The 19,632-nt window shown below is 51.6% G+C and overlaps 2 protein-coding genes across 7 annotated transcripts; one reads left to right on the forward strand and one right to left on the reverse strand.

Annotated features, from left to right (window-relative positions):
* Nucleotides 1-4,427: 4,427 nt before the first annotated feature.
* Nucleotides 4,428-9,031, forward strand: Mvb12a (multivesicular body subunit 12A). Of its 2 annotated transcripts, none has more exons than XM_087587717.1 (9): nt 4,428-4,563; nt 4,639-4,737; nt 4,872-5,618; nt 6,452-6,578; nt 6,794-6,913; nt 6,997-7,103; nt 7,987-8,048; nt 8,584-8,640; nt 8,771-9,031. In XM_087587717.1, the coding sequence occupies exons 4-9, from the start codon at nt 6,478-6,480 to the stop codon at nt 8,831-8,833; spliced, it is 510 nt and encodes a 169-aa protein (XP_087443843.1). In that variant the 5' UTR covers nt 4,428-4,563; nt 4,639-4,737; nt 4,872-5,618; nt 6,452-6,477; the 3' UTR covers nt 8,834-9,031. The 2 variants fall into 2 exon arrangements, with proteins under 2 accessions (XP_087443843.1, NP_955407.1); NM_199375.1 differs by having other exon boundaries at nt 4,434-4,563; nt 4,872-4,968; nt 8,771-9,030.
* On the reverse strand, nt 5,663-18,837 carry Tmem221 (transmembrane protein 221). Of its 5 annotated transcripts, none has more exons than XM_087587282.1 (4): nt 18,259-18,837; nt 17,597-17,682; nt 15,785-15,856; nt 13,990-14,926 (listed from the first exon to the last, which is right to left on the reverse strand). In XM_087587282.1, exons 1-4 carry the CDS (start codon nt 18,576-18,578, stop codon nt 14,871-14,873), a joined length of 534 nt encoding a protein of 177 aa, XP_087443408.1. In that variant the 5' UTR covers nt 18,579-18,837; the 3' UTR covers nt 13,990-14,870.
* Between the last annotated feature and the right edge of the window lie 795 nt (nt 18,838-19,632).

The following is a 19,632-nucleotide window of genomic DNA, read 5'->3' on the forward strand; positions in this document are numbered from 1 at the left end:
GTCTGAGACCAGGCTACCATCCAGCGTTGTGGGGGCTTAGAAAGTTTACACTGTTCTGCTTGGGGATGTGAGACTAATTTCCACGCTCCTAGGACCCTTAGTTATTCTCTTGTTACTTTTGACATTTAGACCCTATATTTTTAATAAGTTAATAGCCTTTATTAGAGAAAGAGTTAGTACAGTGCAGATTTTAATGCTTTACCAACAATATCATGCCTCAGAAGACCTTAAGAAAAATTGAAGAAGGCCCTGAGTTCTAAGATTAGAACTAGTCACAAGCAGAAGTGGGGAATGAAAGAATAAAGATTTAAACTATCCCCCACTGACCCTGCTGTGAGGACAAGTGCACCTCACAGAAAAGAATAACAACATATTTTGGGGATGTAGCCTGGCTATAGCCACCACAAACCATCTGGCCTCGATAAGGCCTGACTCAACAGTCCTGAGAAAAATGAGAATTAGGGTCAGTTTGCCCCAGAAGGAGGGTGGCCTAGAGTTGAACTGAGCCCAAGTTACAAACCAATGAAATTGCTTTGTGTGACTGTTGCCAACTACCTATGTGATTTTCCCTATAACTCCTTTCCCCCAATTGGGCTCGGGGTCGACTCCTCTGTCTCCTGTGTGAGATACGTGTCATCCTCAGAGCTCTGGTTCCTCAAATACACCTCTTGTTTATTACATCAAGACTGGTTTCTCGTGAGTTCTTGGGGGTTGCGTTGTCTCGAGATTTGAGTGGGGGGTCTTCCCCACCCCGGTGGTCTTTCAGGCTTAAAACTGATTATAGTCTCATAGCCTATCAGGCTGTTTAACTCTGAAAATACATATTTATTAGATAGTTATCTGATAGTATTCAAGCTAGTCAAGATATAATATAGATTTTAAGCCTTTCTTAAGCTGGAATGGATAACTAAATGTTCTGTTTAATTGATATAGTGTTGGACTGGGTGTTAGATTTATTTTATTGCTTTTAATTACAAAATGATAATAGTTGTGCTCAGCTTATATTTGCGAGAAAAGTTTTTTTTTAATTAAACAAAAAGGGTGAAATGTGGGATGATGTCACAGGTGAGGCAGGTACAAGATAGAATGAGGCCTGTCATGGGAGAAATGTTTGAAGGAAGAGAAGGAGATAGGAACGGAAGAGGAGAGTAGCCGGGTACAATATGGCAGCTGATGTTAAGATTCCATGCTGTACTTTACAGGTTATTACAAATGTTTTTTTTCTTTTTTCTTTTTTCTTTTTTTCGGAGCTGGGGACCGAACCCAGGGCCTTGCGCTCGCTAGGCAAGCGCTCTACCGCTGAGCTAAATCCCCAACCCCACAAATGTTTTTAAGGGATGGATGTGTATTGGGCAATTATATCTTATCAATTGGATCAAAGGTTATTGTGTTGTGTGTTCTTTCATGTAGCGATTTAAGTGTAAGGGAGTGTGCGGTAGCTAGAGACACTGGGCCACCACAGAATTGGGATGTGTGTTTCTGGCATGGAAACCTGCCCTTGGGAACTGGATAGGTAGGGAGATTGCTGACAGCTCAGAGAGAGGCCTTCGGCAGTGTGATATGGGATGGAGCAAAGTGAGTGAGAAGCTTTGCTGACTGAGAATTAAGATATCCAGCAGATATCTTGGGGCATCGCAGTGCCGGATATAGAGAGGGATAAAAGACTGTTCTATTTTTTTTATTTTTACAACAACACAGTAGAGCTGGCCTTGGTAGCTGGGGTGATAATGAGCTGGCTCCTGAGGGTGTGAGCACAGGACAGCTGGCCCTGTCCCCTCATCAGCTGCAGCTTTGGATGGGCCAGGCAGGGGCAGTGCTGGAGCGCTCACCCTGGTGGTGAGGGTGCAGGAGAGCTGGCAGGCTGACCAGCTCAGATACTTCCCAGGCCCAGACCCAGGGCTTTGAGTTGGCCCACACCAGCAGCTACCCCCTGGATGGACAGATCCAGTGCTGCAGGATCTCCACGTCACAGGGCAACAACAGGACATCTGAGAAGTCCTGGTGAGGATCCAGTATTGATAAGTATACATGCCAGGAGCCTCGAACCAACCAATGACTCATTGCGGTGAACGCTAAAAGCAAAGAAGTGTGGACAAAAGGGTGTGCTGTGTGACAGACACACTGTGTCACACGGCAGCTTCCACAAGGAGATGTTTGTTTGCTTTTCGTCTTTATTTTCTTTTAGTGCAAAGGTTGCAAGGGCCGATATGAAGAGATGGGGAGACGAGTGGGATTTGTGGGACTGGGACTGTGCCAGGAAAACTTGGGAAGGTTGAGCAGGTTCTGAGTCCCCAGCACCCAGGCACCCACCTGAGATGGCAGGCAGTTCCCAGCTCCCTACCAGATTCCTGGCCTGGAACATGTGCCACACTTCCCACATAGGAAACATGACCTGTGTTCTTCAGAACAGAGTTCTCCATGCTTATGGAGTATCTAGAGGCCCCAAGGGTTTAACCAGTAAGCTTCCCTTCCCAAACATTCCTCCCCGCGGAAGGTATTTAATCTCAGGTCCACCCTGAGGAGGTGGTTCCCATTTTCTACAATGAATAGTCAATAATAAACAGTTTGGAACCAAGGACTGTCTACTCTGATCAAGAACCTCCGTGGGAAGCATGGAGAAGGCCTTTGTGTACAGAGCTGCAGCCCGCTAAGTCTCCCACAGAAGGCTCCTGTGCTCCCAGACAACCGCCTCTAAACTGAGGACTTTAGCCAATGAGCTGTGCTCTTCATCACAGGCCCATGGGCCCCGCGGCCCTCCATTCTCTGCTCCATGACTTCCAATTGCGCCTGGATGTCCAGGAATGTGAGAACCTCTGGCCAGGCCTCCCCAAGGGCCCCTTCATTCACAATTCCATTCGGTTTCCAGTCTGGGAGTCAGGGAACCCCAGCTTCAGCCTCCCACATCCTAGGCTGCAGTCTCCCGCTCCCAGAGCGGTCTATTGTCGTTTCCCTTAAGCCCAGCACATGACAGTGGTGCAGGATAAATGCAGTCTAGAGGCTCTGTGTTCCATCTGCCCAAGCGACATTTCCACAGCCTAACTGTGGGTTGGGACAAAACGCAGAACCCCAGGATTGGGGTGCATGATGTGAAATTCACAAAGAATCAATAAAGCAAAATGTTTAAAATAGTAACAAATACATGAATGAAAATATATGCTAGGATGAGGGTCAGAACCTGGAGGGGGTGTTTGCCTAGCATATGTGAAGCTCCTCATTCCAGCTGCAGGCCCACAGAAGAGGGTCCCTTACTCTAAAAAAAAAAAAAAAAAAAAAAAAAAAAAAAAAAGTTTACAGACCTCTGAATTGTGGGATAGCCTCGTCTACATACTGAGTCCTAGGATATCCAGGATTCCCTGAGAGACCCTGCCTCAAAAACAAAACAAAACAATCAAAAATAACCAAAACAACAACAAAAACCCACAGCTGGCTTGTGAACTGGCTTTCAAGTCTATATTATTCGTTAAGTCAACAGCTGCAGAGCCACGGTGATTTCCTTTGCCAAAATCCTAGAACTGAAAGTATTTCAAACTTCTTCTTTCTCCTCTATTTTTGCTTTTTGGTTTGTTTCCTTTTTCATCAATAATTAAAGTGTTTTTGTTTGTTTCATTGGGGATTTGTTTGTTTGTTGTCTGTTTGTTTAAAGCAGGGTATCTTGTAGGGCAGGTAAACCTCGAACTCATGGCTATTGAAGTGACTAAGGTATCACCATCTTGTTCTGTTCTGTGCCTGCTTAGACACTCTCAGTCTCCCACCTATTAATAGCCCCAACTGTCTTGGCAACAGTCCATGTCCAGATGTATTAACCACAATGTTTGTGCAAGCTAAGACCTAAAACTAAAATAACTAGAGGAAGCGTAAATCATAAATAATTGTCTTGTGTCTGGAAAATACTGCCAATCTCTGCAAAGAAAAACAAATGTTACAAGGTTACGACAAGACCCTGACACTGATACAACTGTGGTTCTTAAGTGTTTTGCTTTAAAAAACCCTGTATTCCTGAGCTTAGGCTACTCTACGTGTGGCTATTATTAAAGGACTCCTGTAGTCTTAACTGACTTAATTAGAATGGTTGTCAGTAACTATCTCGTATGCTTTTTATCACCATCTGGTATGTGCCTCTTGGAGTCCTTGAAATGACAGGCTATAGCTACCTGACTCCAGACCAGTTAAGTTTCCATGCTAAGGTTGGAGTCGGAGGGTAGTGCCGCGCGGCATTCTGGGGAGTGGAGTCCCATCCGGAAGCTGACCGCCCCCTCTGCGTACTGGGTAGTGATTTAGAGGCGGGGATTCTAATCCTTTTTCCGCAAACGTCTCTCTAGCGTCCAGAGGGCGGGTCTCCACGGTTACTTTGGACTGGTCAGAGTCCATACGCATGCGCACTAGCTGCTTGCGTCCCACTTTCGAAAGTTTTCTGGGAGTTGTAGTCCGAGGTTCCGGACCCTCCGAGGGCGTTAGCTGCCTTTTGAACTCCCAGGGAGGATGGATCCCGGGACGGATTCAACGCCGCTTGCCGCCCTGGTTTGGTCGTCCGCCTCGGCGCCGCCGCCGCCGGGTTTCAGCGCGGTGAGTAGGGGCGTTCAAGGGCTGCGGGGATGGGCCAGGAAGGGGACGAAGCCCGCTGACCTGTGCGACCCGCAGATCACCTGTACCGTGGAGGGCGCGACGGCCAGCTTCGGCCGAGGCTTCGCGCAGAAGGCCGGCTACTTCCTGTGCCTGAGCACACTGGGTATCCCAGAGGTGAGCACCGGCGGCCTGAGCGTTAGCCTGCCCCACCCCTCGCCCAACTCTTTCCGACCCTTCCTGCTCGTACTGTTAACCTTTCCCCTCCCTGCTGACTGCCCCCTTCCACCTACCCTCTCTCGTGCTCCCAGAACCCTCAGGACAATGTGGTAGTGGACATGCAGATCGTGATGGACAAGGGGCCCCTGCCACCAGGCTTCTCTACAGTCAACGACCCTCAGGATGCCAGTAAGATCCGCGGGCACGGGAGAGTGACAAACACAGGGAAGGGCGGGCTGGTATCTGTCTGGAATTGGACCTAGCTGGGCAGGGAGGTACAACCTGTAAATGCAAGCTGAAGCAGAAAGATGGTGGGGAGTTCAGGGCCAGCCTGGGCTACAGAGTGAGGCCTTGTCTCAACCACTACTCCAAAATTAAATAGTTGATACATACCTGTCTTAGTACTCAGGCTGAGGCAGGAGGATGGCTCTGATTTAGTGTCCAGCCTGGGCTACAGAATGAGACCTTGCCTCGGCTTTTCCTAAGAATTAAGCTTAGTGGGACACACCTGTCACTAGCCTGGGCTACATGAAATCCTGCCCCTAAACAAACAACAACCCCAGATGTCTCTGGCATACCCACCCGTCTTCCTCACTGACACTGGTCACCACTGCTTGCCCCCTGCTTCTGTGGCGGAGCGAGTCCTCCTGGCCATTCTCTTTTCCTTTCCAGGCTCTTGCACAGCGAGTCCACCTGGAGCTGGCTTTCCCTGCTCTCTGCATAGCTCAGCCTTCCCTCTCCCTTCTCCCCTGCCTGACCCAGCTGCCCGCCTCCCCGATGGTGCTTGGTTCTCTCGGTGTCTTTAGTGACGGCTGGCAGGCTGCCGTGCAGAGGGTCAGGTCAGTGTGCAGACAGAGGAGGCTTCCACAAATTCTATCCTTTTGCAGCTGTCTCTTGACTTAGCATTTAATTGGTTTGGGGGGGACAGGGTCTCAGTGTGTAGCCCCAGCTGGCCTGGAGCTTCAGTCCTCTCCTCCAGGATTCATGGGCCATCATGACCAGTCCCTTATAATCTGCACGGTGTGGGGGCTGCTGTTCTTCATCCTAGCACCTAAGAGTCTGAGGCAGGAGGATTGTTTCCAATTCAAAGTTATTTTGGGCTATGGGGTGAACTCCAGGGCAGCATCCACTACAGGGTACGATTCTGTCAAAGAAAGCCAGGGCCGAGCATTAGTTGAGGTAGCAGAGTTCTCACCGTGTGCACAAAGCCCGGTTCCACCCTCAGCACCACACCAACAGACTCCAGAGGTTGAAACAGTGTTGCGCATTTAGGGTCCTTCTCGGCTACATAGTGTTTTTGAGGTCAGCCTGGGCTACATGAGCTGTCTCACAAACACAAATACACATAATAGAAAATAGCCCTGGTGTCCTCATAGAGCACACCTTAGGTTGAATTTTTTTTTTCTTTTAAAGAGGGGTTCTGTGACACCTTGGGGTATCGAACCAGGGAAAGTGAGGCTGGGGTGCTAAAACAGATTCGCCGCTGTTGACTCCATAGTCCCCCTTGAATATTTATGTCAAAAGTCAACCTGTTTCACTGATTCCCAAAAGTGATCTCCCCTACAAGTCTACCATTCATGATTTAGCCAGCTCCCTGGTGTGGTCCCTAACAGTACTGGTGAGCATCTTCCCGTCCATCCACTCCCCACTCACTCTCTGCCCCCACTCCCAGGGACCTCTGTGTCCAAGAAGAAGCGCATGTGTGTGAAGCTGATGCCCCTGGGGACGGCAGACGTGGTAGTGAGTGACGTGAAGCTCAGTGGGAAAACCAAGACCGTGCCTGGGTATCTGCGAGTGGGGTAGGTACAGCATCCTGTTCTAGCTCCTGTCCCTGCCACATTGCGTCCTGATTTTACCCACATCTCTGAATGTGGGGATGGCATCGCATGGGCCCTGTGGTCAGTATGCTGATCGGCATGAGGATGAGCTGCTGAGAGAAAATTACCCCCACACGGTGGCCACCCGGAGAGGCTGCGCAGGGCACCGATGCCCTCCTCTCCTCCCCTTACTCCAGGGACATTGGTGGCTTTGCCATCTGGTGCAAGAAATCCAAAGCCCCAAAGCTGGTGCCCAAGCCCGGCACACTCAGCCAGGACATGCGAGGCCTCTCACTGGACCAACCCAAAGAGCCCAGGTGAGGCCCAGGCTCCCCCACGGACAGATGGGCCAGGAGGAAGACTTCAGGCCTGACTGACATCACTGTCCCCTGCTTCCCAGCAAAGGTAGCCACCCAGAGCGGACACTGTCCAGACTGGGCTCTCGGGCTTCCACCCTAAGGAGGAACGACTCCATCTATGAGGCATCCAGTCTCTATGGCATTTCAGGTGAGCCCCGAGTGAAGAAAGTAAACCTGCAGTGGGAGGTCTCTGGAGATGCTCCCAGGACCATGGCCGGGGAAGACAAGAGCTAGATGCAACCTCTCCTTGGCCTGTCCTACCAAGCATTTAGATTTTAAGCTTTATTTTTATTTATACATGTGGGTGTTTTGCCTGCAAATGTGTCTGTACATTGCCCTGGGAGGCCAGAAGTGGGTGTTGGATCCCCTGGAACTGGGGTTGAAAGGGTTGTGAGTTGCCACATGGGTGGTGGGACCTGAAGCCAGGACCTCTGTAAGAGCAGCTGGTGCTCTTAACTGCTGAGCTGTCTCTCTAGGCCCCAAACCGTATTTTCCCCCCTCGGTGGCTGTGGAGAGGGGGCGACCGGGACCTCACGCTCTGCAGTGCTCTGGGCAGAATCCAGGATGTGTTGTGTGATGCTTTTCGTGCATGGCATTAACACGACTGGCTCTGACTGGTCACCACCAACAGACCAGGGCTGTGAGAGTCACTTCAGGGATCTCGGGTTTGGGTTTGCAGCTCATGGGTGAGTTCCAGGAGTATGGCACCCAGAAGCAGCCTCAGTGCCAGGAAATCTCATCTGCAGGGCTGACGAGCCCACAGCTCCATAGCCAGGTCCCCTTCAGGGAGCTCTCCACACTCTGTGGACTTGTTGGGCCACGTGACATTAAGGAAAAATGACTAACAGTGGTTGGAAGTCAGCAGGAGGGAAGGGACCACAGCCAGCAGGCCTGATTTCAGGATCAGTTACAAGCAGTCAGAGCAGCTCTAATGAAGATCAGCCTGTGCTACCTGGGTGGTCAGGGTCACACCAGGAGGCCACAGGTTCTGGGTTCTTCCCCCTCAGCCTCCCTGGGTTCTTTCATTGCAGCCATGGATGGGGTTCCCTTTACCCTGCACCCGAGATTTGAGGGCAAGAGCTGCGGACCCTTGGTGAGTCCTCAGTGTAAGGGGATCTGGGCCACTGCTGAAGGGGCTGCAACATTCCTGCTTCCCTATGACTGGGCATATGGACATGGGCATGATGCGATCGGGAGATGGACAGAGGCCAAGGAGTCTTGGAGTAGGATGTGGGAGGTGGGGTAAGAGTCTTGGGCTAGTGTCTGTGGGGCCAGTCCTAAAAACTGGGAGCACTGGGGACAAGCATGATGGTGCTCACAGGACATCCCAGTACTCCCATGAGTTTGAGGCCACATGAGACCCATCGGGGAAACTGGGGCATGCTTGAAGAGGTGGTCCAGCCAGTTAAGGCACTCGCCACCAAGCCTGACCTAATTTCAGTCCCTGGGTCCCACATAGCAAGAGGGACCAACTCCTGGGAGTGCTCTGTGGTATCATAGACAGACCTTGGTGAGTGTGTGTGTGTGTGTGTGTGTGTGTGCACGCGAGTGTGCGCGTATACATGGCACATGTGCACACACCACAGTTCAGTGGGACTCAGGCCGCTCACTCTCATTCTGTCCCTTAGAACTTGTCTGCCTTTGGGGACCTGACGATTAAATCACTGGCAGACATTGAGAAGGAGGTAGGTGCAGGGCTGTGCAAGGTGCTGGGGCCTACCCTGTGCCCTGGTCTGCCCCCACTCCTCAGTCCTTCCCAACGCCCCTCCCCCCTGGCCCCAGGCCCTCATTTAGCCCCCCACCTCTGCTCCCCAGTATAACTATGGCTTCGTGGTGGAGAAGACCGCAGCTGCACGCCTGCCCCCCAGTGTCTCATAGCCCAGCCACAGGTGTCACCTGGCGCCACCTGCCTCACAGACACTGCTGATCAGCCCCAGCCTCTCAGCCCGGCTACTTGCACAAGGGGTCTCTTGCCTGGTGGTGCAGGGGCGGCCTGGGCAGAGCAGTGACCTTCTCTCAGAAGTCTGAGTCTAGCAGCCACATATGCACCAGCAGTAAACACTACCTGGAACCTACTGTGTGGAGTCTTTTGTTTCTTCCTTTTAAATGTATTTTGAGTTTTACATGTGTGCATGCATGCGAGCATGTTGGTGCTCTTGGAGGGCAGAAGACCACATTGAATTTCCTGGAGCTGGAGCCCCAGGTGAATCCCCTGACACGGGAACTGAGGACTGAACTCATTTTCTCTGTAAGGCCCATATGTTATTTACGAGACAGGGTCTTGGGTAGCCCAGGCTGGCTGACAACCCACTGCATAGCCTAGGGTGATCTTAAAGCCCTGGTTCTCCCGGGGTTGCAGACATGCTCTGCCACACTTGGTTTACGTGGTGCCGGGTGTGGAAGCTAAGCTCTGCGAGCTGGGACAGCCAAGTGTGCAGTGGCCAGCTGACCTGTGGCCTCAGCCTTGTTTGTTTGTTTAAATTTTTAAATTTTGGAGTTTTCTGGAAATTGGTTTCATGTAGCTTTTCCAGGATGATCATGAACTTAATAACTTTTATTTATTTGTGGGAAGGGATGACTCAGGAAGTCCCTAAAACTGACTAGATGTATCAGATCCTGTCTCCCCAAGCATGTATAAGCAGTAAACACCACTGAGAGCTGCTGTCAGCCACTGTACAGTGAGCTCCAGGCCCCCAGCTCTATGAGCTGTCACCCTGCTGGGCGATTGTATCTTTTGGAGATATAGGTGTCTTGGAGTCGTTTCTACTCCTGGAAGTAACCTCAGTAAAATTCAGTGGTTCACCAAGTTGGTATTGGTACTTTGGTCTGAGGGTGGTTCCCTAACTGGGGAACATCTCCCCAGAAGAGTCCATACAACATGTCCACCATGTGGGCCCTGGGGTTTGAACTCAGACTGCTAGGCTTGGCTGCAAGCACCTTTCCCTGCTGAGCCATGTCACCAGTCCCCTTTAGAGACATCTTAACTTACACGAGGAGTTCATCTTCAGAAAGAAGGATCCTCACTTTGTATATAAGCTCTGGAGACTGACAATACTTAAAATCCAAACTGTAGACTTTTCAAGATGGGTGAGCCATGAGTGACGTGCATGCATGCTGTCTGCAGGAACGTCTGTAAACCCTGATGTAAGACACATCCCCTATGCTGAGGGGCTAGGACGGTGCACTCTTGCGTCTTACCTAGAGCTTTATTTGAATTGCATTTTTTTTTGTTTGTTTGTTTTTTCCAAGAGAAGATTTCTCTGTGTGGTCCTGGTTGTCCTGCAACTTGATTTGTTCGCCAGGCTGGCCTGAAACTCCTAGAACTCTGCCTGCTCTGCCTCCTGAGTGCTGGGATTAAACACGTGTGCCAGACTGGAAAGATGGCTCAGTGGTTAAGAAGAGTACTGACTGCTTTTCCAGAAGTCCTGAGTTCAATTCCCAGCAACCACATGGTGGCTCACAACCATCTGTAAAGAGATCCGATGCCCTCTTCTAGTGTGTCTGAAGATAGCTATGGTGTACTCATATATAATAAATAAATCTTTAAAAAAGAAGAAAGCTTAAAAAAAGTGTGTGCCACCATTGTCTGGCATGGAATTAATTTTTTTTAAGATTTATTATTTATTATATATAAGTACACTGTAGCTGTCTTCAGAAACCAGAAGAGGGCATCAGATCACATTACAGATGGTCGTGAGCCACCATGTGGTTGCTGGGGATTGAACTCAGGACCTCTGGAAGAGCAGTCAGTGCTCTTAAACCCTGAGCCATCTCTCCAGCCCCTGGAATTAATTTTTTTAATGTGTATATCTGTGCATGTGTATATATGAGGGCCAGAAGAAGGCATGGGTCTGGAGCTGGTGTTACAGGTGGCTGAGTACCATGGGTGTGGGTGCCCTGGGAGGACAGCAGATGGCCGTGATGGCGGAGCCATCCCTCCAGCCCACGTCTGTTCTCACCCCTTCCATCTGCCTTTGTTTCTCTCTTTCTGAATAAAGACTGTGTTTGGTGCTTCTCTGTTGGATTTCAAGATTAACAGACTCCTGAGGTAGCCTGACTGTGAAGAGCAGGCTAAGGGTGGTGGTGGGGGGGACCTCAGCCTGCAGGCACCCGCAGGGCCCAATGTTTTCCAGTGTTTGTAGCCACACCTCTGCCCACTCAAGGCACCTTTGGGAATAAACCCTCAGGTTTTATCTGATAATGGAGGCCTTTGCAGTCTTTGTGCTTTAGAACTGCAGAGGGCAGGATGGAGGGCTGGCGACAGCAAACTGGTGGGCAGAGTGCAAAGGTACACACACTTGGGAGACAAGACAGAAGCAAAAGGATCAGAAGTGCAATGTCCTCCTCCTAGACTACAGTAGGCTAGCCTGTGCTATATGAGAGCCTGCCTCAAAAAAAAAAAAAAAAAAAAAAAAAAAAGACAGGCTGGGTGTAGTGATGTACACCTTAAATCCCAGCTCTTATGAGTCAGAACAGGTGGATCTGTGAGTTAAAGGATAGCCTGGTCTACATAGTTCTCTGTGTTAAAGACAACCTGATCTACATATTTCCAGGACCTCCCAGAGCTTTGTAGAAAGACATTGTCTCAAAAAATAAGCAAGTAAATAAAATAATTTTAAAAATAAAAAAAGTGGGGGCTGGAGAGATGGCTCAGCGGTTAAGAGCACTGACTGCTCTTCCAGAGGTCCTGAGTTCAATCCCCAGCAACCACATGGTGGCTCACAACCATCTGTAAAGAGATCTGATGCCCTCTTCTGGTGTATCTGAAGACAGCTACAGTGTACTTATATATAATAAATAAATAAATCTTAAAAAAATAAAAAAAGTGGGAAAGCCAGTCCTGTGTCCCCCACAGAGGACGCATGCTCACAAAGTGACAGACAGCCCTGTCTAGCTCACAGGGAGGTCTGCAAGCCTGCTGGAAGATTTGGGGTACAGATGCATTTTTTCTTCAGTACTCACAGCTGCCAAACATGCAGATATTGCAGCAGGGTGCTATGCTACCCTGCTGATGAGGCTGAGCCAGGTGGATTGCCTAGAGTTCCAGCAGGTGTTTGAAGGATTCCCTCAGCTCAGACACCAACAACAAAACATTCCAGCAAAGTCCACCTTGGGGATCCAGTAAGTTCCCTGGACTTACAGAGCATGGCCTCATGGTAACAGGTGTGGAGGACCCCAACAGAGCCACAACACTGAGAAGTGGTAACTGATGGGGCTGGCCCCCATGGCCGCAGACCATGGCTGGGGTGCCCCACTTGCCTCCAGACCACAGCTGTGGGATTAGGGAAGAAGCGCGGGAGGGAGGGTGCTCAGGTGAGCGCCCTCTCCACTCTGTTCTGTGAGGGACAGTCATCTGGAGGAGCCTCTTGGTAGTCACAGCGGCAGGTGCACACAGGCCTGGCCAAGACTAGGTCAAGAGGATGCCAGAGGAGCCTAGCTAAGCTTCGATGTCAGTCGACAAGGACACTCAGGTGCCACTGAGCCACCTGGACACCTGGGACCTGCTTGCCCCTACCTGATCTGCTAGGGCCTGCCCCAGGCTGCTGTGGCGCCAGCCACCAAATCTGATCTCACTCCCAAGCAAAAAGCATTTGTTCTCCCTGGTCACCTTCCGGCTGCCCCAAAACCACCCGGGATCACTTTTCAGAGCACTTGCCAGGTAACCGGAGGCCTCCTGTGACCTGTGCTTGCCCTTGAGTCAGGAGGAACCAGTCTGTCCCGAGCCACACACCATGATGTTTGCCAAAACTTAAATTCTGGGGGCTGGGGGGGGGGCTCTAGGCTGGTGCTGGTGTCCCACAGGGCCTGCCTGGGACACAGCTCTTCATGGCTACAGCCAGGGGTCCCTACAGAATACATGTCCAACCCCCTCAAGTATGTAGGGGAACCTGCAGCCCACTGCACGCCCACAGTAAGTAGTGCTTTAACTGTCCTGTTTCCCCATCTTAATAATAAGATGCCCCCTGTCCCTGTTTCATGTAGCCAGAGGCGCTACATCACTTTTTTTTTTTTCTGTTTGAGTCTCATGTAGCCTAGGCTACCCTCAAACTTACTATGTACCGAACTGTGAATCCCTGCCTGATATTTCCTCAACTCTCAAGGGCTGGATGGTAATTTATACTGCCCAGTCTGTGGACACACAGCAATCCTCCTGCTCCTGGGATTATAAATCTGTACTACCATGCCTGGCCAGCACAGGCCACTTTGTTTATTCAGGCAGAGTCTCACTATGTAGCCTAGACTGGACTAGAACTTGCAGAGATCCTCCTTCCTCAGCCAACTAGCTGCAGACTCTCCCTGATGGGTCTGTGAGGTGAGCCTATGTGGAGAGACCACGGAGAGTGACTTAGCCAGACATGGTGGGCACCAGCACCCAGAGGTAGAGGCAAAAGGATCAGAATTTCAAGTTATCTTCAGCTTCATAGCCAGTTCCAGTGCAGTCTGAGCTACATAAGGCCTCATAAAACAGAGCAGAGCAGAGCGAGCAAGACAGAGAGAGAGAGAGAGAGAGAGAGAGAGAGAGAGAGAGAGAGAGAGAGAGAGAGAGGAGAGAGAGAGAGAAAGAGAGAGAGAGAGAGAATATGAATCTCAGTCATGGCTATTGGAGGAGGGAGCCACATACTGCCACACCCAGATCAACTGTCTTTTGCCTGTCAGTTTGGCTCCAGCCTGGCCTGGGCCCGGACGGCCCCAAGATGGAGGCTGAGATAAAGCCTTCTTGGCTCCCAGTTCTGGTCCTAGTTTGGTGCCCACAGGGAGGATGGGTTTTGTGTTTTCTTTCTGACAGCTCTCAGAGTCTCTTGACAGAGCCTTGGGGAATCCCAGGACTCAATTCAAGGTCTCAAGAGAAGAGGGGACCAGAGGAAGGAGAGGCTGGTGAGGGCTCAGGGTACAGCAATTACAAAGATCTTGGGGCATAGGGGGAGGGGAGGGGAGGCAACAGCAACAGGAGTCCAAGCCATCCTCAGCTATACAGAATGTTCAAAGACAGTTGGGCTACATGAGACCCTGTCTTAAAAACAAAACCAATGAAATGAAGCCACTATCTGAGTTTATTCCTGCAGTGGTGCAAGTTGGGAGAGGGGTGGAGATCTCTGTGGTCAGTGTGCCCCTTCCATTCCCAAAGGAGACAGTCTCCTGATTCCACACATGTGCCAACAACAGCAAGTTAATACTGATTATCAACCCAAACAGATCTAGAGTCACCTTGGAGACCATCTCTGGGCATGTCCGGTGCAGTTTCCAGACTGACTTCAGTGAGATGGGATGGCCTATCTTAAATATGGGCAGCACCAGCCCATGGACTACGGGGACCTGAGGTGGGTTTCCTCTCTCTCTCTCCCCGCTTCTTGACTGGGGAGGTCACATGACCCGATGTCTACTGCTCCCTCCCTGCCATGATGAACCACACCCTTGAAGTGCAAGACAGAATAAGTCCTTGCTCCCTTAAGTGACTGTGGTCAGGGTGTTTTATCTCTGCAACAGAAATAATTGACAAAGACAAATGATTCCAGGAGTGGGGTTCAGCCTGGAGCTATGAGCCAGAGCTAGCCCTTTGCTTCCTTAAGTGTCTTGTCAAACATATAGTCACAGCAACAATACAACTAGGATACATGGCTAATATGAAGTGAGGGCTTACTGTGTGTATCTTCCTGTGTCTCTTCCCCTGTCTGCATTTTGCAGATAAGGAAACAGAGATATAGCAAGGAGACACATTCAGTCTTGGACTCACAGCTAAACCCCAGCCATCCCTGAATGCCCCTGGCCTTAGGCTGCTCTGAGTTCTACATTTAAGGTTCAAATGTCCGCATTTTCCCAGAGAACACCAGAGAATTGAAGTCTAGGACTTGAGCCTTCTTCCAGGATCATGAGAGTGGGGGTCACAAGACCTGGGTGCATGTCCAGGCTCTGATGCTCAGAAATGGGACCCTTGGTGAGTCACAGCCCCTACTGGGGTCTCCGTTTCCTCATCTGTAGAACGGATAGAGAACCATTGAGCATCAGAACACAAGCCGACCCCCTTCCCCCACACCTATAAAAGACCCCGTGGGTTCCATTCCTTAGCCTCCCCCCGCACTAAGGTTTAGTTATTTGACAGTGTCTGCCAAATGAGATGCAGGCACAATGTTGCAAGGTCTTAAATGCCTCTAGGAAACCTCCCATGCCTGGCCTTTGCTTATCTCTTTAGCACGGAGCACTGGCAGCTGTTTTGTGTCATTGGGTAACTTTGACATAAACCAAGGATTCCATAAATGAAGAGGAAGGCCCATGTCTGCAGTAGCTGAGTTGGACCTATCTCTGTGTCGTCTTGTCTGTTGTCTCGCCCCTGGTTCCCAGCTCATACCAGCGTGGCATCCTTTCCCATGTCCGGTGGCCTGTGGCCCAGCATGCCATGCATCTCATAAGTGACCCCATCCCAGGGGCCCATGCTACGCAATGTCTGGGGCAGGTGAGAGGCAAGCAGACTGCTCTCACTGGCTCTCTCCAAGACTGCAGATGTGATACAAGTGGCCATGGACCCAGGGGGGTCCCCAGGCTCTTGGGAGGGGTTATAAAAGATCTGGCAATGGGTACCCTGCTGGGGCTGAGCTCTACAACCAGCTTTGGAGTCTTCTGAAGACCGGGCTGGCTCATCTTCAGAGGATGGTGGGGGCAGCTCCCGGAGACCCCGACGAGTGGCCTGAACAGCCCGGAACAGGGTGTGGGTCATTATCGCCACCAGGATGAGGGCGCCGGAGCCCAGGATGGATGCGGCTGCTGCGCCCGCCTCGATCTCGAACAGCAGCAGGGCATAAATGGCCAGCGCTGAGGAAGGAATGGCTCACTTACTCATTCTACAAAGGTCTGCTTGCCCAGCCTTGGGAGGAGATGCCTTCAAGCGCAGAGTAACAGCAGAGGACCCTGGACCAGAACATACGGATGCCTCTATTCAAGCTTCATCACCATCACCTGTTTCCAAACAAGGAAACCAGCAAGGCATGGTGGCCCACACCTTTCATCCCAGCACCGTGGAGTCTGAGGCAGGCAGACCTCTGTGAGTCTGAGACCACCCTGGTCTACAGAGTGAGTTCCAGGACAGCCAGGGCTGTATGGTAAAACCCATCTCAAAAGCAAACAAAAACCCAGCAAAAATGACTCAACACACGGCTCAGCAATTCAGAGGACTCGGGTTCGGTTCCCAGCACTGCACAGTGGTTCACAAGCACCCGTAACTCCAGTTACTGGCTTTTCTGAGCTCAGGCCTCAGGCATGATGCAGACAGCCATTCAGACAAAACACCCATACACATCTGAGTAGAGGACACTCCGAAACCACACAGCCTAGAGAGGATGGATGGGATTTTACTTCTCTACTCTTTTGCATTTTTATCGCATTTACCTGATGAATGTGTGCAACATGCCATGGTGCCCATGTAGAGGTCAGAGGGCACCTTGGGGACAGATTCTCCAGAAGTGTGGGTCCGGGGAACTGTATTAATGTCAGTGAGCCAGCCTTAAAAATGACCTTCGTATTTTAAAGATTTATTTTTATCCCCGTGTGCATGTTTGCATATGTGTGCACATGTGAATGTGTGTAAGCGCAGGTGAGTGTTCAGGTGTGTGCACACAGGTGAGTACGTGTAGGTTGGTATATGCAGGTGTGTAAGTACAGGTACCCATGGAGACCAGCAGGTGTCAGATCTCCTGGACCCCAGGTGGCTGTGAGCAGCCTGGCCTGGTGATGGGAACCAAACTCGTCCCTCAGAAGAGCAGAAAGTCCTCTCCATCTGTCCCGCTCTCCATCTGTCCAGCTCTCTGACTGAGGCACAGCTCAGTGGGTCAGTACTTGTCTGTGTGTCCTAGATCCCAGGTTCCAGCCACAGTGTGGTGAAATCAAAGCCACGCCCTCCCAGGGCCAGGGCTGTGGCTCATGGGTAGAGCACTTGTCTAGCATGCAGGAGGGCTGGGGTCCAGCCTTAGCACACAATAAACTGGATGGAGCGGTGCCTGGCATTGCAGTGCTGTGGAGGCAAGAGGACCAGGAGCTCAGGCTCATCCTAGGTTACATAGAATGTTTGAAACCATCCTGGGCTACATGAGAGCTTATCTAAAAAATTAAATAAGCAAAAGCAAAAACCAAAACAAGATGGCTTGAGGGCTGAGCTCTCCGAAAGTTAAATGCACTGGCTGCTCTGGCAGAGGGCCTGGGATTGGTTCCTAGCACCTTAGGAATTCTCCACTGCCTGCTGCTGCAGCTTCGGAGGAATCTGGCCTCTGAACGCCGTGGGCATTATACATGCGCACGCGCGCGTGCACACACACACACACACACACACGCACGCACACACAAACACACACACACTACATATACCTCTCCTCCCAAGGTTTGGGAGGTTAAAACAAGACCACACGTTCAAGGTCAGCCTACAAGATAAACAGTAATAATGATCACAGTGAGCATTAACCGAAAATTCTGTTCACTCTAAGCATCGACTCTTGTACATAAGATGATCTAATCATCACTCTTCAATTGATGGGGAAACTGAGGCATAGAGACTATTCAAGAGAGGGTGCTGGAACAACCGCCTGAATCGTTCAGAGACCTGTGTGCACCCTGCCCCAGATCCCCTGCCCCTCTCCCACCCCCACCACACACACACACCTGCTAAATAGACGGAGACCCCACAGCAGAACAGGCCAAGCGCTGAGTGCCTGAGGAGGCGGCAGTCATACAGAAACCAGTCCGACCTGGGGAAGAGGGGTGACAAGAAGGGGGATAGTGACCCAGTGACACCAGGAACCAAAGTCTAGAGACTCAACCCCCCAGCTGCCTACCTACCTAACCAGCCATTCACCAAAATCACCCCACGAACCCCACCCCCATCCATCTACACACCCACCACCCATTTGTTTGAATCTACCCATTCTCCACCAGCCCAGGTCTCCCTGCACAGTAGAGGGTCAAAGTTGGGACAAGAGTGTGGTTGACTCTAGGAGAGCACTTTGTCGCATCCCCACTGTTCCAGGTAGAGTCGCCTACACCTGCGCTACCGAGGTCAGAACCTTGAGCAGGCGACCGACCGCGGGCCAGGCTGTGGCTTGCTGAGGATCTACAACTGGCAGTCCTGCCTTTCCTGAACCCTGCTTCAGAGCGGGGAGCCGCGAGGTTGGGGTGCAGTCCGATGACTGACGTGCTCCCCCATGCATCCGAAGCACTGTCGCAGGGAACAGGAGGGCGCGCTGAGGCCCAGTTAGTATCACTCAGAGAAACCGGCGCGCTCTCAGAGTCTTTCTCCTCTGCAGATAGAAGCGGTGGTATCCTACCTGCCCGGCCCCGGCCCGCGTGCCAACTCCGCGCCCAGGTGACCGCAGAGCGCGGCGAGCAGCAAGCAGCCAAGCCCGAGGACCTGTGCCAACGCGGCCAGCGCCGTCGCCAGCGGCAGCAATGCCCCAGCCGCAGCTTCGGGTAGCCCGGCATCGGGGTCCAGCTCCGGGTGCAGCCCGTCGGTGCGTATGCCCCGCAGCTCCGCGCGCCCTGCCTGGAGCTGGAACAGCAGCTGCGCAGCCAGCGCGACCAGCACCGCGGCCGGGATGCCCAGAAGGGTCATCGCGGCCAGTACCCGGCCTCCGTACGAGCGGCCCATGGCGCAGGCCTGGGATGGAGAAAGAGAGGCAGCAGTAGGCCTTCCGGAGTCCTGGGGTGGTGAGTGCAGGTATCAGATAGGACGTGGAAAATGCGCAAAAACTTGGGAGAAAGTGTTTTTTACTGCACGTCGGCCTTGGGCGCCTCCCCCGGGAGTGCTGGGGAAGAGGGTTGGGCCTGGGGGAGGCCCTGCTGGGAGAGACCTTGAGTCTGGAGCTCTACCTGCCGCAGAGGGGCGGAGCCTAGCCTCTCGGTGAACCGGGAGATGAGGGACGGGGTCGGACGTGCAAAATTTAAGGGGCGTGGTCTGTTTGATGAAAAGCGTGGCTAAGGCGGAGCCAAGAAGGTTGTTGAAGGGAGGGGCTTAAGAGAACCGGGCTTAGGGACATCCCAACAGCAGGGTCTGAGTCCTATGGACTATGATAGGTGGGGTTCCCCAGGGTGAAAGGACCAGAAAGGGAGTTCTGACAGGTGTTGGGACGGAGAGGTAAGGTTTAGTTGGGCGGGGAACACAGGTGGGGTGTGGTCTTAGGTCAGGGCCTGGAAATGGAAGCGTCTGGGAGGGGGGCGTGAAGGGGTGGGGTCAGGGCGGGGGCCGTCTGAATTGCCCCATCCGTTTGGAGAGATGGGGCGGTGTTTGGAGAGTTGGAGAAGTAGGCAGAGCCCAGGAGGCAGTGGCGGGCCAACTGTGATTTCGGGGGACTGGTGCCCAACTTGGTCTACATAGTTAGTTCTAGTCTAGTCAGGGCTACCTATAGAGACTCTGTCTCAAAAAAAAAAAAAAAAAAAAAAAAAAAAAAAAGTGGAAGGGGAGCCGAGGCAGGAGATGAAGTCTTGCTTGGACTCCGGCAGGGTGACAAAGCCCAAGAATAGAGATCTGGACTCAGAGTACCTGACCCTGGAAGCTGGACCTCCAGGTCTCTCCCTGTAGGTGTAGACATGCGTTTCCCTGTCGCCCTGAGGACCAGGCTCCTAGTCCCTGTTTACTAAAATAACAATCATCATTATAATTATTGTTTTATGTGTATGAGTGTGCTGCCTACATGTATGTGTGT

The sequence above is a fragment of the Rattus norvegicus genome, chromosome 16 (genome assembly GCF_021556685.1).
Source record: "Rattus norvegicus strain SHRSP/BbbUtx chromosome 16, alternate assembly SHRSP_T2T, whole genome shotgun sequence".
Taxonomy (NCBI): domain Eukaryota; kingdom Metazoa; phylum Chordata; class Mammalia; order Rodentia; family Muridae; genus Rattus; species Rattus norvegicus.

Coding starts and splice junctions, on each gene's coding strand:
- Mvb12a (NM_199375.1), top strand. CDS start 4,480: ATGGATCCCGGGACGGATTCAACGCCGCTTGCCGCCCTGGTTTGGTCG. Junction 6,914..6,996: donor GACCAACCCAAAGAGCCCAG/GTGAGGCCCAGG, acceptor CCTGCTTCCCAG/CAAAGGTAGCCACCCAGAGC. Junction 8,641..8,770: donor TGGCAGACATTGAGAAGGAG/GTAGGTGCAGGG, acceptor TCTGCTCCCCAG/TATAACTATGGCTTCGTGGT.
- Tmem221 (XM_087587281.1), bottom strand. CDS start 18,578: ATGGGCCGCTCGTACGGAGGCCGGGTACTGGCCGCGATGACCCTTCTG. Junction 17,683..18,258: donor CGCGGGCCGGGGCCGGGCAG/GTAGGATACCAC, acceptor CCTCTTCCCCAG/GTCGGACTGGTTTCTGTATG. Junction 15,761..17,596: donor GGTCTCCGTCTATTTAGCAG/GTGTGTGTGTGT, acceptor TTCCTTCCTCAG/CGCTGGCCATTTATGCCCTG.